A 15,039-nucleotide genomic window follows, 5' to 3' on the forward strand; every position below is an offset into this window, starting at 1 on the left:
CCCCCCCCACTGGAAACTACTAACCCCTTTTCTGCCTTTTATCACCTCTTGTTTAACAGGCACATGGTAAAGCATTATAATTATCTTAACGCATGAGATAGGATGTAATGAGATAATGCCATATTGGCTGGGAAAGTTAATGAGATAATGCCATGCAGGCTGGGAAGTCGGGAAATTATTCAGAAACTGCAGGACACCTAGTGGTGAATATGCATCTTGAGAATATTTTTCTACTTGTTTACTCATATATTGGTCTTCACTCTTCATTTTGTCCCTTCGCCTAATTGTGTCTATCCTTGACAAATTTGAAACATAAATCTCTTTCTGCTTCCATACTCCCACAAGCACATCGGACATATCCGTTGTGTATGCAAAGTAACCTCATGTTTGGTGATCCAACAGTTCAGATATGTTTCCATTTCTCAAATGCGTGATTTCCTCTCCAAACTTTTAGACATGCCTCCCGACCTTTAACAGTTTAGCCAAAGCCTGTCAGTTGTTTTTCAAATGCCTGTCAGTTTGTGTTCGGATGCATATTCTGTTTCTTTTGGGACTTGTAGGATATCCTTCTTGCTCTTTTGGGGCTATGCAATCATCCGACTGATGCATGATCTATATAATTGTGAAATGACAGTGTGTTTTATCTCTTGAATCATATGTAATAGCATTCTGTTATCAAGAAAGTTGTACAAAATGATTTGTATTACTGATGGTGGTTGTCCCCTTTGCCTTCTTGTGATGGTTTATGGTACATAAGCTTGTTCTTTTGTATTCCATCTTACTCATGAAGCATAAAATTTTCCTCCCTCTTCCCTCACCTTTGCCTCTTTCTTTTGCAGCTTCGTATCAAAGTTCACCTGGAACTCAAAATGAGGATGACCCTTCTAATACCACTGTGAGTACATTTCTTTCTGGCAGAATTTGACATTCAGTCAGCTTGTACTCATATCCAAATGAATTTGGTTGCAGATTTTTGTTGGGAACGTGGATACCAATGTAACAGATGAGCATCTGAGGCAGATTTTTGGACATTATGGACAGTTGCTTCATGTAAAAATACCGGTAGGCAAGCGGTGTGGCTTTGTTCAGTTTGCTGACAGGTACAGTAATATGCCTTCTGAAGATGATCAATCTCAATGCTTGGAGGCTTAACACCTGAGCCATCATTGTTATTGCAGAAGTTGTGCTGAGGAAGCTCTACGGTCACTAAATGGAACTCAGCTTGGTGGACAAAGCATCCGTCTTTCCTGGGGTCGTAGTCCTGCAAACAAGCAGGTTATTTAGTAATGCCAATATTCTAATTTCTGGTTTTGGCACTTCTCGGTTGGTACCAATGAACTATGTGTTTCTGGTTGTGCAGCCTCAGGTTGATCCAACCCAATATGGCGGTTATTATGGGTATACACCTGGATATGAGGCGTATGGTTATGCTCCACCTACTCAAGATCCAAATCTATATTATGCGTCGGGCTATGCAGGATATGGGAATTACACACAACCTCAACAACAGCAGCAAATGTTGCAGCAGCCTCAGGTTTGATCAACCCGTTGAGCTTATTTATAACTTAAATTAATAACCCATCTCCTTTTTTGAATAAAATGGATTCAACATTCTTTTAGGTTATTAATATGTTTTAGCTGTTGACTGCTGCTTATCTTTTCTCCATGATTTTGTTTCTGGTTTAACTGGGGAACAAAAAGTTGAAATTTAAACTATAACAGCAACTCATGGAAAATGATGATGTATTCGATACTCATTTCACTTTGTTTTTGCAGTGATCTGCTGGTCGAATGAATTGCTGAGTGGTTCATTGCATGACTACTTACTAGCGTTAAAAGGGGAGCGCAGGGGATTCTCTGTTGGCATCCAGATGTAGTATATTTCACTATCTATGGGTCTTGGAAACTTTTGTAGGCTAGTTCTTGGGGATACAATATATTTCACTACATTTTTTAGTTTATTGCCTGCTCTTTATTTTTTTATGTTTCATGTCGCACTTTTGTTTCCTAGATATGAGATCTACATATACTTGAAGACCTCGGAGAGGTAGAGGGCATGTGCTTGTTTGCTATTCTCTGACAATGATTAAAACTTCATTTTGGCAGACGGTGGTTGACCTTTCTATAGTGGTTAATGGTTTCTTTAATAATTGCATACATAATAATCCATTTGCGACTCGTTCTCCGTTGTATTCAGATGAGAAGCTCACAAGGCATCGTTTTAAGATCCTAACTGACTTGAAGTTTTCTGTTCGTCTTTTGGATTCCCTGATGCTATGCTACTCTCCATGGCAGAGATCTCTTCTGTGTTAGTGTCATATATTAATGTAGGAAAAACTTTAGATTGATGCAAATTGCCACGTGATCTGGTTAGTTTCAACGGGTCAAAAATGCTGCTGAACTATTGAAAAAGGTCTAAAAATACCTTCCATCTACTATTTTGGTTCACTTATGTCCTTTGACCGTTGGGTCAATGGTGAATTTAAAAAATAATTATTTAAATTTCACGTGGCAATTTCTTATTGGTCGAAATTAAAACATCTAACCTATTAGAAAGATTCACCTATATCTATCCGTTTTTCCGACCAACCCGACCTAAACACTAACCGAACCCGAGTAAGAAGTTCAAATAAAAAAATGACGTCCCACTTCCATCTAACCCATGGATTTATGTGTTCATTTTCTTGATTAATCTCATGTATAGCATTATCATCGAATAAAGGTTCATGAACAAATTAAACAAATAAGAAAAGCATGGCATGAATGAGTCAATGATTTCTTGACAATAATGTGGGACGGAAAATTAGGGGTAGTCCAAGGGTTTATGATATCTTCCAAACAATCACTTTGAGATCTTTTCGTTATGTGAAAATGATTAAATTAAGCTCATCTTGAATCTAATGCAATTTGTGTCTATCATGTAAATTGAACTGGATGCCACAACAAGAAAAAGAAAACCACGTAGTAAATTTGCGTTTATATGTTCGCTGCAACTTCCATGTAGCTTTTGTTCCATGGAGTTTGATAGAAGTGAGGCCTCTTTTTTTAGTTAAACTTTTTGTTCGGTCCGGATTAGTGTTTGTAGCGGGTTAGTACGAAAAACTGGTAGATATGAGTGAGTCTTTTTAATGGGTTAGATGTTTTAATTTTGGCCAATAAGAAGTTGCCACATGAAATTGAAATAATGATTATTCTTAATTCAGTATTGACGTAACGGTCAAAGGACATAAGTGAACTAAAAATGTGGATGGAGGAGTATTTTTATCCCAATAGGTGGATGAAGTAGGTGGATGAAGGTTATTTTAAAACCTTTTTCAATAGTTTAGGAGCATTTATAACTCTTTTCCGTAGTTTCAATCATATGGAAGCCTCATGCGATCCTAAGTTCACTAACTTCTAGATACGTGAGCTGTGGTTTTATAAACTTATCTTGGTGCTCTGAACATTGAGTATGACTGTTACTCTCTTATCTCACTCCGACTAACCAATTAAAATATATTTTTGAAAGCCTCCAAGTCGCAGCAGTTATAATAAACGAGCAAGTTTAGCTACTCGATTTGGCAATATCGAGGACGATGGCATTTTACAGTTGGAAGTATCCAGGCACGTATTAGTAGTGTGTAGTTGGATAAACTCTATAAAAAATGTAAACAAATCAAAACAATAGAACGATCAAAGTCCTTCCCTTGTTTTGGATTGCATGTTTAAGAAAATACACATCCATTAATTGCAATACTTTTGACAACATAAAACTGTTGGAGCAGAGAACCATATAAACCAACTTTCCAAATAGTGCTCATCTCATAGAAGACGCTAATGTTATGGTTGGATAGAAGGAATAGGAAGTTCATTCCTATGTCTGCTGAATTTGCTTTTAAAACACATCATTCCTATGTCTTTCCATTTAAGAATAAACGAAGATCTGCATCAGATTCACATGGAATACTGAATTTTTTTCTGCAGCAGCGGGCCAAGAACTTCAAACGGAAATACCAGAACACAGCCAGTTTATACATGACCAGTTAGTAAATGCACCCATAAGAAGCCTGACGCAGGCGATTTGTTGTTCTTCCAAGACATATTCCAGGAAGAGGGCCTCCTTAAGTAAATACTGTCTGATTAGTTCCATCAAAACTGAAATATGTACTAGTAGCTTAATTCATTCTGGCTTCTTAAGGTTCAGGCAGTTATCCGTTGCTTGGTTAAACAACTCCTGAACCTGCTTTAGCTCCTTTTCTAAATCAACAAAATCAAACTGAGTTTCAGAATAAACAGAAAATATTAAAAGGTACATAGACGTTTGGACTTTAGCCTAACTAGAACAACTTTGACCACTCTCTCAGAAGGAAAACAAATACATGAATGCTGACTTTCCCCCACCACAAATTCTGCAGTTAAGTAAAGGATATAGGTTCTGTGGAAGACTGAATAGATAGAAGTAATGCTCAATCAGTTACAACCATCTCGGTCAGTATGTGCATAGCCATGTATTGTGTAATAAATGCCTATTCCAAAACCAAAATTATGTCAGATACACTAGGAATAAATCCTTACCTGCAGCTTCCAGTTGCTTTTGAAGTTCTTGGCCAACTGCATCGTTCTCAGCCTACATCACATACAGAGAGTAAGAGTTATTGGGTAAAATGCAGACAAAAACACTCAGCCCAAAAACACAACGGATAAGGGCCAAATATACCCATGTACTATGAGAAAAGGTTTAAATATACCCCTCGTTATACTTTGTGTCCAAATATACCCTTGCCGTAATACTATTGGTTCAAATATACCCCTCATCCGTTAAGTTTGTCCAATGTGGACATCCAATCCTACGTAGCACTGACATTTGATGAGGTAGATGCCATGTGGCATGCCACCTTAGCGCCCCTAACCAATTTTACTCCTCTTCTATTTTTTTTTTCTACCACTAAAAGTTCCTTCCCCTCCACCACCATTGCCACCATTACCGCCACCATGAACGATATTGTATTTCATTGGCACCATTACAAGAAAAGCCACTTGGAGAAGACGCACACTTTATATTTGCAGAGGAGCAGATTATAGGTGTTCCTGATATGGCCCAAGTTGAAGTTATTGCAGGAGAAGAGGGACAACTTCATGCAAGATTTGATTGAAGAGCACAAGAACAACAGAAATGGATCTTCTTTTGAGCAAAAGAACAACTCCATGATTGATGATGTTCTTCTATCACTCCAAGATTCAGAACCTGATTATTACACAGATGAAGTGATAAGGGGCATGGGACAAGTCATGTTATCAGCAGGGACTGATACTACAGCTAGCACAAAGGAGTGGGCATTATCACTTCTTCTGAACAATCCTGAGGCACTAAAGAAAGCTCAAAACGAAATAGACACTCACATAGGACAGTCACCAAGATTACTAGATTACTTGATGACTCAAACCTTGCTCAACTCCCTTATCTCCATGGAATCATAAAAAAAACTTTTCGAATGTACCCAGTTGTTCCGATTCTTGAGCCACATGCATCCTCGGATGAGTGTGTCGTTGGAGGTTTTTCATGTCCCCTGTGGGACAATGTTGCTGGAGAATATGTGGGCAATGAAATACAATATTGTTCATGGTGATGGACGGAAGGAAATTTTAGTGGTGAGAAAAAAAAAATAGAAGGGAGGGGTAAAATGGGTTAGGGGCGTTGAGGTGGCATGCCACGTGGCATTTACCTCATAAAATGTTAGTGCTATGTAGAATTGGATGTCCACATTGGACAAACTTAACGGATGAGGGGTATATTTGAACCAATAGTATTACGGCAAGGGTATATTTGGACCCAAAGTATAACGAGGCGCATATTTAAACATTTTCTCATCGTACATGGGTATATTTGGCCCTTTTCCATAAAACGGAATGACAGACTAATATTCATTTATCCTTTTTAATTTAACTACATAGAGCTTCTGTTGCTCAGTAACTATATGGCATTGGAATTAGAGGAAGACAGAGCATCATCTTGCTCAAATATCATATGTCAAAAAAACTATCTACAGAGAAGCTTATACCTGGAGTTCTGCAATTCTTTTCAATTGGGCTTCTTCACCCCCATCTGATAAAGGAAGAGCAGCAACCAATGCATCAAACTGCCCGGTAAAAGAACAGAAGAAAAAATGTTTTCAAGAATACGACAACATTGTGCAAAGCTACACTTTAGGAGCACATTGTAATAGGTAGAAATTAAGAGCCATGCAATCTTCAAGGCTACTCTCAAGTGCCATCTGTGCATCTTAAGTTTGGTAGGATGCTAGATCAGACAACCTCTGATAGTGAGGCCAAGAAGAAAACAAGGGAAATATAACTGTGAACTTGAACACCTTAGAAATAATGACAAGTTTCCATGTGTTTCACTGAAGACAGCCACAAGCTAGAATTCAGTTTTCCGGTTTTGAAGAACCAAGGATTACCCGATGAGGCTTGGCATAGATGTTATGGTTTAACTCCTGAGGCTGAGAGCAAGTTCTCAAGTTAAAGTCCCTAGAGGTATGAGATTCTGTTCAACTAGTATTTGGAATTTGCCGACCATTATGCGAATAAGTAGGGTTTTAATTTGAGTCGTTTGTGATGTTAATAGCATTATTATATGTGTCGTTAAAAATGAAGGACAACAGACTAAGTCTTTGAACGCAACCACACTGGTCTCAATACTCAACAAACAAAGACTTAATGTTATCTGGTATAGAACAGCATGTACACATTAGATAGGATGAGCCATGAAACATAAAATATCCCCATGATATGCATATAAAGGTCCACATAAACAAGAAGATGTGAGGTATCAAAAAATAGACAGACCAGTCAAGGGAAGACGAAAAGGCATCATTTTGACCAGAAAAAAAAATTTCTACATTCTAGGAATCCTGGATATTCTCAAAGTACATGCAGATGATCCATATATCGTGGGTTGCTCATCTTAGTTGATCAACTTGATCTATAAGCAAACGAGGGTGTAACAGAAAGAAAATGTGAAGGTAGGGAGGTTTACCTGCTTGGCAGCCTTAACAAAAGCAGCACTCATTTGCTTTGGTTGCTCTGCAACATTGGCTGCATCTTCTGTAGGATTAGCAGGAGGAGGTTCCGGATAATTAGGTGACAGACGAACAGGAGGGGCATCCCTCTGAAGAGTACCAAAGGTGTTGAAAGCAAGAGCTGCGATTGTATTTACTTGCTCCTGTAGCTGTGATATTATATCCATCTTGCAGATTTTTCCGTAAGTTCCCAGAAAATGGTGAATTTAGATTTTAAGACGATTGCCTATATATAATTGAGTACTAAGGATTCAGGGCTACTGTTATTTTCATCAATAACATCACTCACGCATCAGTCACAGATAGACTTATCAAAGAACTTCTTCAAAGAAGATAATCAAAGAAATCAATTTCAAATTGCTTTTGGTAAAACTTACCACAACAAAAAGGTGAAGTTTTTACAGCACTAATGTATATACTTCTTTTCACCCTTGTTCACTCTGCATCTTTATTCTTTTTAACCTATGCTTTTTGTCAATCCAACTAAATTTCTGTATACTTCACTACTCATAAGGGAATGTGGTATCTTATCCAGTAATAGGATAATAAAAGAAGTCATAGAAAGAAGAATCTTTTAAACTAATCATAATTCACAGACACTTGCAATTCAGAGAGAAATATGCAGCAGAAACCTTAACAGCCATCAAAACTACAACTATTTGTAATAAAAGAATTGCACCTAGGAAATTCATCTCCAAAAAAATGCCATCATACCAATAGCACAAAAACAAAGAACCCAGATGACAAAAGCAAAATCTACCAACAAACAGCACAAAAAAAAGTTTCTGAAGCTCCTTGGATGCAACACCCCAATAGAAACTACAAAGTTTAACAGTACAACTACAAAATAAAGCAGAAACGAGATTGAATTATACCCAGAAAATTGAATGTAGCAAAAAGGCAAAACACCACAAGATATTTCGATCAGAACATCAATTTACATAAAACTTGGAAGAGCAAGAAGACACTGACCTATGCAATGTGAAAAGTGGGGTTCTGCAAGAGAAATTATAGAAGGAAACACAGTAGTAGTATAATCTCTTTTTTTTTCCCTCAGCAGTATAATCTACCTTTACTAGAATTTGTGTTGTTCAGCGAGGACGAAAGGGGGTGTTCGCGTTTGGGTTTAATATGGTTTGTGTCTCAGTAGAAATGGCGTGGGACCACTTTTTAATTTAGTATTTAGTTTTTATGCGGTATTTTGAATGCTGAGCAAAATTAATACGACAAGATATTTTTATCCTTTCCTCAGTAGTGCTGTACAAAATATTAAGGACATGATGTTCTCAATATTTACATTGCATGTATGAAGTTAAGGACGCCATATCCTTAACATTCATATTGCACATATGAAGTCAAGGACATGATGTCCTAAAGTTTAATAACGGAAGGTGCAAATACAGGCACTTTGTCCTTAATATTTACATAACATTCATGAGTTAAAGACACCATGTCCTTAATATTTACACAATACTCATAAATTTAGAGACACTATGTCCTTAATATTTACACTGCATACATAAAGTTAAGCACACAATGTCCTTAATATTTACACCGCACATATGAAGTTAAGGACATGAGGTCCTAAAGTTTAACAACAGAAGGTGCAAATACAAGTTAAGGACATTATGTCCTTAACATTTACACTGCACACACGAAGTTTCGGACGCCATGTACTTAACATTTACACTGCACATATGAAGTTAAGGACATGATGTCCTAAAGTTTAACAATGGAAGGTGCAAATACATGACACTTTGTCCTTAATATTTACACAACATTCATGAAGTTAAGGACACTGTGTCCTTAATATTTACATAGCACCCATGTCTAGCACAGGGGTATTTTTGTCCGTGCGGGTAAAAATTTATTAAGCACTGGCTAAAGAGTAAATACATTTTAAACAGTGGTTAAAGAGTAAATACATGTCTATTTAGTGGCTAATTGTGCACTTCCCATGTGTCTCATCAAGCCCACTAATACGAACTTGGGTTTGGTCCAAGGTCCTTTTTCTTTTTGAGCAAACAGGAAATATATATTAAAAATTACGGAATATTTAGTACATCATAGTTATATTTTGTGTCACTTAGAACACTTAGATTTCCTAAGCTTGTTAATACATTGCAAGCATCATGAGATAGGTACTTAACAAAAATATATTGTTCTTCTTGTTCATTCCTTACAAAAGATTCGACATAAGGAGGAGGTAGTACAAAAAGTTTTTTTCCTTTTCTTTGACCATTTGCCTCCTTCGCCAGATGATGTGACACGTTATTCCCTTGCCTGAATACGTGCCGGAGGAGCACTACCTTCTCCCGGTGCATTTACAACCTGCATTTATTAACAAGATCATCATATAATATATTGCCATGTTGTATAGAGCGGATTACCTCTGCAGTCTCTTTCTATTTCCAGTGGAAACATTCCCCATTCATGTGTTGTCTTAAGCCCTTGAAGAAGTGCCTTAATTTCTGCTTCTAATGATCCGTTTGCATATGTAGATTTTGTAAAACCAACCACCCAACTTCCTTTTGTATTACGGAATATGATGCTTAACTTAAAGCATATATATTTTTATGTATATCGCCTCATATCTTACTCTTGTTTCGTGAATTTGGGATGTTAAATGCTATGAATAATATTAATTTGAAGTGTTTTTACTTGTAGGAATGATTCGGGAGCAATTGGCGGCAAAACGTGCAAGATTTGAAGCTAAAACGAACAAAATCAGAAAAGGAAGCCAGTTGGGCGCCACAGGCAGCGCCTGGCGCCACCTGTGGCGCCAAAAACAATATGCACAAATTGGGGGCGCTATGGAGGGCGCCTGGCGCCGGGCTGGGCGCCGGTGACGTGAATTTTATCCTATTTCGCCCGGAACAAGGTTATTTCGGCCCTAGACCTATCCAACACGTACAAAAGCAAGACTAAACCTATTTTGAAGGGGGTGGGGGGGGTGGGGATGCCATTTTTGGAGTAAAGACACACGCAAGAAACATTGAGGAGCAAGAATATCTTAATGCGTTCTTAATAGATTGATTTCATAGGAATATAGGCGTTAATCTATTGAGAATAGGTGAGTAGTACTTCGGGAGAAGGCTATGAGAGCATTTATCGATTAATTAGCAACCATGAGTGAATTATATGAAGGGGAGAGTTAATTAGAACACAATACGATTGGTGAATCGATCACAACCCTGGAATACTTGTCTCTACTGAATACACAACAATCAACTCGTTACTTGATAATTTAGTTAGTGTTTAGAATCGTAGTATAATATAATCATATTATTGGACTTTGATTTTAGCTGGATTGAATAACAATTTAGTGATTTATTGAGTAGTTTATACAAGTCCCTGTGGGTACGATATCTGGACTTATAATCCTATATTACTTGTCGACCACGTATACTTGCGTGTGCGTTTGGGAGCAACAAGTTTTTGGCGCCGTTGCCGGGGACTTGAATATAAACTACTTTCTAGTTTTTGCTTTAATTGTTTATTTCGTCTAGTTTAACGTTACTTGATTGTTGCTCTAATCTCAGAAACTTTGATTGAATGCGTAGGGTCAGAAGCCAGGACAGACTCAACGGCTTTGACCCCGAACCTGAGAAAACATCACAGGAGGTTGGGGGAAGCAAGGGATACAAACAATATTCAAGCACTCATTCAATTTCCTGTGAACATGGCAGAGGAGCAACACATGACTGTTCAGGAGGTGGCGATGCCCAGCATTGCTAATGTCACCTCCAGTATAGTGAAGCCCAGGATCACTGGGTACTTTGAGCTGAAACAGAGCATGATCCAGCTACTTCATGCAAACGGGCAGTTTATGGGTCTTCCACACAAGGATCCACAACAGCATATTCTGAACTTCTTGGAGATTAGTGATACTTATATCACTAACGGGGTCACTACAGATTATGTGAGGCTCACACTTTTTCCATTCTCTCTGTTGGGCGAAGCTAAGCGATGGCTAAAGGCAGAACTAGCTAATTCCATTACATCATGGAATGATTTGGCAAGAAAATTTCTGGCAAGGTTCTTTCCATCAGGCAAAACTGCAAAGATCAGAAGTGAGATAGTTGCCTTCAAACAGAAAGCAGGAGAATCTTTATACTCAGCTTGGGAAAGGTTCAAGGGGCTACTCAGAGACTGTCCTCATCATAATCAGACGAATGAAGTGTTAGTTCACACTTTCATAGAAGGGCTCCATCCCCAAACAAAAATTGTAGTAGATGCTGCAGCTGGAGGTCAAGTATTGGAGAAAAGCTTTGATGAAATTTATGCATTATTGAACAAATTCTCCAAAAGCAATCCGGATTGGCAAGGAGAGATGGGTAGGAATATGGTACAAAAATCACCAGGGGTTCTCGAATTAGATGTTGTCTCAGCATTGTCAGCACAGGTCTCTACGCTGACCAACCAAGTCAATCAGATGACCATGATCATTAACAAGCAACAAGCCCAGCCAGTGCAACAAGTTCAAATATTTTGTGAAGTATGTGGAGAGGGTCATATGAGCAATCTGTGCCCAGCAAATCCAGAGTCCGTCCAAAAGATCCATCGTCGGAAAAAGTCTGAGCAAATCCAGGCCACTCTTTTGATAGCTGTCTCTAAAGCTAGCATCAATATTTAATTTAAACCAACCCTCAGGAGGTTTGTGCCATTTTACTTGGAAGGGAATTTTCTTTAGAGGGACAAAACTATTTTCAGTAAGAAGAATGAATTCAGTAGCTTTTTAATGGGGTTGCTAGTGTTGTTTTGGTTGTTTGTATTTCTGTTTACCCATATATGCCAGTGGGCAAATGGAAAGAAGGAATTCCATTTGTTATACTTACTACTTAATGAGCAATCAAAATTTCTTAGTTGAAGAAGCCAGTGTTCACCCGCTGGATTATAAAATTTGACCATCCCATATTATCCCACAGGAATTTGGTGGCTTTACAGTGAAAGAAGATATGAGTGATAGATTCTTCTTCTCTCAAATCGCAAATAGGGCACAATGGGTCTATATTAATACCTATATGAGCTAGGTATTTTCCACATGGAATCTATTGTGAAGGCATTGCCAGAAGAAGAATTTTATCTTGTTTGGGCAAGATAAATCCCAGATCCAATTATAATCCAGTTGGCTACGCAAAGGGGTTTCAATTAGGTTGTAGCAAGTCTTAGAAGTTAACGATCATATAGGAACATCCCTTGTAGGACCTTTGATCGAATTCTAACCTTAGAAATATTTTCTTTGATATCATTAGGGATATCAATGGACAACTTAGTGAAATTCATGTTGCGTTTTTATTGAGGGGTGTGAATGGAAAATGGAAGAGGCACCTCTTGAATTGCATCTCTTCATCTCACCCTTTCATTGTCTATAAATTTAGAGGCTTGGCCTCATTTTTTATGACATGGAAAATTTGAAATCTTCTTTTTCTTTTCTACATTGTTGCATTATTTTCTAAATATACATAAGTGTCGTGTGTGATTTGCTCCGTTTGTTGAGTTCGCTGAAGTTCTGTGATTTGAAGTGTCGCTATCACATAATAGTTATTCCGTTCTATCCTGGGAGGAATTAATCCATATACCTTGGGCAACAGTGAGGGGATTAAATTCCTTAAGGACACACTGTGCATTCAGTGAGCTCGGAATTATTTTACGATTTTGTTTATCGAACTAACGTTTGTTTGCTTCTCTGATTTTCTGATTTTCTAATTTTGAATACAGTAATACCAACAATATTAAGGAATTTAATTGTTTATTGTGTTTGTCTTAACATGTATTTGTTGGAGACTAAACCAGTAAGATAATCATTGGCGGATGATTAATAGAGAAATTTCAAGCAGATCAGTGCATTCATCGTTTGTTTGGGGCTTTCATTTGGATAATTAATCTTTCAAGGAACATTTGTCCTTTATGGTTAAGGACTAGAACTTGAGAACAAAAGGATAAACAAAAGTTTGGACCAAACGATGCGGCTGATCCTTACATCTTCTCAAAGTTAAATTGAGAAACTCAAGAAAGGATAACGTCAACTTGAGAAAATTGGAAAAAGAAGAAAGCAAAACCAATTCGGACAATGATAACGAGTCGAATTTTAAAGCCAAAATTTGTGAGGCGCGAATACTGTTCGGAAGGATATTTGTTACAGACAGCAATGCACTCAAAAGATATCCACGCTTGAGCACCATTTGACTGATAAAAAGTTATCTTCAAACGCATCAAATGACATGATTTTTCGGCCATTGCTTGGAGTGATCGGAACTGTTTAACGATAAATCGGGTTCCAAATTTCTTTACTTTACTCATCTTTAATTAATTTTCTGTCCTATATGATTTATGGATTCAGTTTCTACAAATATTAGGATAGATAATTATTTTTTAATGATCTCAAAATTATATTCTCTTCGCATGCTAATGAGTAGAGAAATAATACATGGTTAAAGGATAATTATGTTATTCGGTTTACCAAAAGAAATTTGTTTGTTGGTATACAATTTGGTAGCATGCGTGGTATTTTCAAGAAACTAAGACATTAGACTTACGTTAAATACTTGAAAATTATGTCGAGATCATAAAGATGATATTTTATATGTATATTGTAGAACAGTCAGTTATATCCCAAATAATTTTGTACCGTTTCATGGAAAGAATTTGAATTAGAATGGGACTAAAACTATTTAAAGTTCCAATTTTAATGCCGCCTAGCTTCTGTTGCTATAAATCTCCTATCCATATTTGATTAACTGGTATCTCATATGTTGAGATTATTGGTATTAATATACGGAAAGCAGGGACATGAAATTTAGCACGCCACCAAGTGCATGAATTTTTATATATACTTATGGTTTGAATTAAAACTAGTTGATCATATTTTCTTCTTTAAGGGAGAAGTTCTAAAGTAGCGAGTGGCTTTAGAGTTTTATTGTATAATGTTTTCTTTGTATACTTTATTCTCACCATGATTTATATATACATACATGTGAGTGTATATATTTGCGGCAGTCTAAGTTTTTCTGTGGGTGTTACAGAAAATTGTGTCAACTACTTTTAATTTAGTAGTTGTTTATGATATACATATGTTTGTTTGATAAGAAAATATATCAAACTGTTAGAAATGTTTAGGGTTTATAATGGTTTAGTTGGAAAGCCATTTGGAAAGAAAATTAAAAATACTTTTTCCAACCCTTGTATTGGAGATTAAAATTTTTGTGATTTTCTACACCCATTATGGAGATTAAAATCTTCGTGATTTTCTACTCCTGCTTCGAGATCAAAATCTGTGTAATTTTTTACTCGTTCGTTGAGATTAAAGTCTTCATGACTTTCTACTCATTTGTCGGAAATTAAAGTCTAAGTGACTTTATACTCGTTTTGGAGATTAAAATCTTAGTGATTTTCTACTACAATTTATTATTTATTCGATTTGAAGTTTAAAAACTTAACTGTTTATTAAATTTGATTATGTCACATATTATTCGGTTTGAAGATTAAAAACTTCAGCGTTTATTAGATCTAGTTGTATCATATGTTACTTGGTTTGAAGATTAAAAACTTCACCATTTATTAATTCTGAATGTGTCAGATTGGTTTGAAGATTAAAATTTCACCATTTATTAATTCTGGCTCTGTCGTGACACAAACAAGAGTTCATGTGGTTGGCTCAACAATGTAATAGGGGCGTCGAATATGAATCTCCTTTTGAAGAAATATGTTTGGAATACACCAAACGATCGCTCCTTAGTCACTGCAATCTAATGGAATTGTGGAAAGAAAGAATAGAACGTCAAGGACACGATGACTACCTAGTTGATAAGTTCTGGTTTACCCAAAACTTGTGGGGGGGGGGGGGGGGTAAGGGGGGGAGAAGCTATGCTTACAGCTAATCGAATACTCATTCGCGTTCCCATAACAAGGCACAATCCATTCCATATGAAAAACTGGAAAGGAAGAAAATCCAACTTAAAATATTTCCAAGTGTGGGGGG

At 37.0% G+C, this 15,039-nt stretch overlaps 3 protein-coding genes across 5 annotated transcripts in view; 1 reads left to right on the forward strand and 2 right to left on the reverse strand.

Annotated features, from left to right (window-relative positions):
- LOC109209965 (polyadenylate-binding protein RBP45-like) overlaps positions 1-2,127 on the forward strand; it is a 6,388-nt gene extending 4,261 nt beyond the window's left edge. The window contains exons 3-7 of the mRNA XM_019373333.1: positions 840-895; positions 970-1,100; positions 1,179-1,275; positions 1,361-1,534; positions 1,777-2,127. Coding sequence (XP_019228878.1) covers positions 840-895; positions 970-1,100; positions 1,179-1,275; positions 1,361-1,534; positions 1,777-1,779 — 461 coding nt within the window. The 3' untranslated portion in view covers positions 1,780-2,127. The remainder of the gene's footprint in view (positions 1-839; positions 896-969; positions 1,101-1,178; positions 1,276-1,360; positions 1,535-1,776) is intronic.
- On the reverse strand, positions 3,665-8,179 carry LOC109209974 (mediator of RNA polymerase II transcription subunit 21-like). Of its 3 annotated transcripts, none has more exons than XM_019373358.1 (5): positions 8,031-8,179; positions 7,016-7,225; positions 6,039-6,116; positions 4,555-4,606; positions 3,665-4,236 (listed from the first exon to the last, which is right to left on the reverse strand). In XM_019373358.1, exons 2-5 carry the CDS (start codon positions 7,223-7,225, stop codon positions 4,160-4,162), a joined length of 417 nt encoding a protein of 138 aa, XP_019228903.1. In that variant the 5' UTR covers positions 8,031-8,179; the 3' UTR covers positions 3,665-4,159. The 3 variants fall into 3 exon arrangements, with proteins under 3 accessions (XP_019228903.1, XP_019228889.1, XP_019228898.1); XM_019373344.1 differs by having other exon boundaries at positions 7,016-7,284; XM_019373353.1 differs by lacking the exon at positions 8,031-8,179 and having other exon boundaries at positions 7,016-8,016.
- The window catches only part of LOC109222981, a 13,494-nt gene continuing 7,559 nt past the window's right edge, over positions 9,105-15,039 (reverse strand). The window contains exon 3 of the mRNA XM_019387259.1: positions 9,105-9,389. Within this exon, the coding sequence (XP_019242804.1) occupies positions 9,330-9,389 (60 nt within the window). The 3' untranslated portion in view covers positions 9,105-9,329. The remainder of the gene's footprint in view (positions 9,390-15,039) is intronic.

This window comes from Nicotiana attenuata, chromosome 2 (assembly GCF_001879085.1).
Source record: "Nicotiana attenuata strain UT chromosome 2, NIATTr2, whole genome shotgun sequence".
NCBI classification, from domain to species: Eukaryota; Viridiplantae; Streptophyta; class Magnoliopsida; order Solanales; family Solanaceae; genus Nicotiana; species Nicotiana attenuata.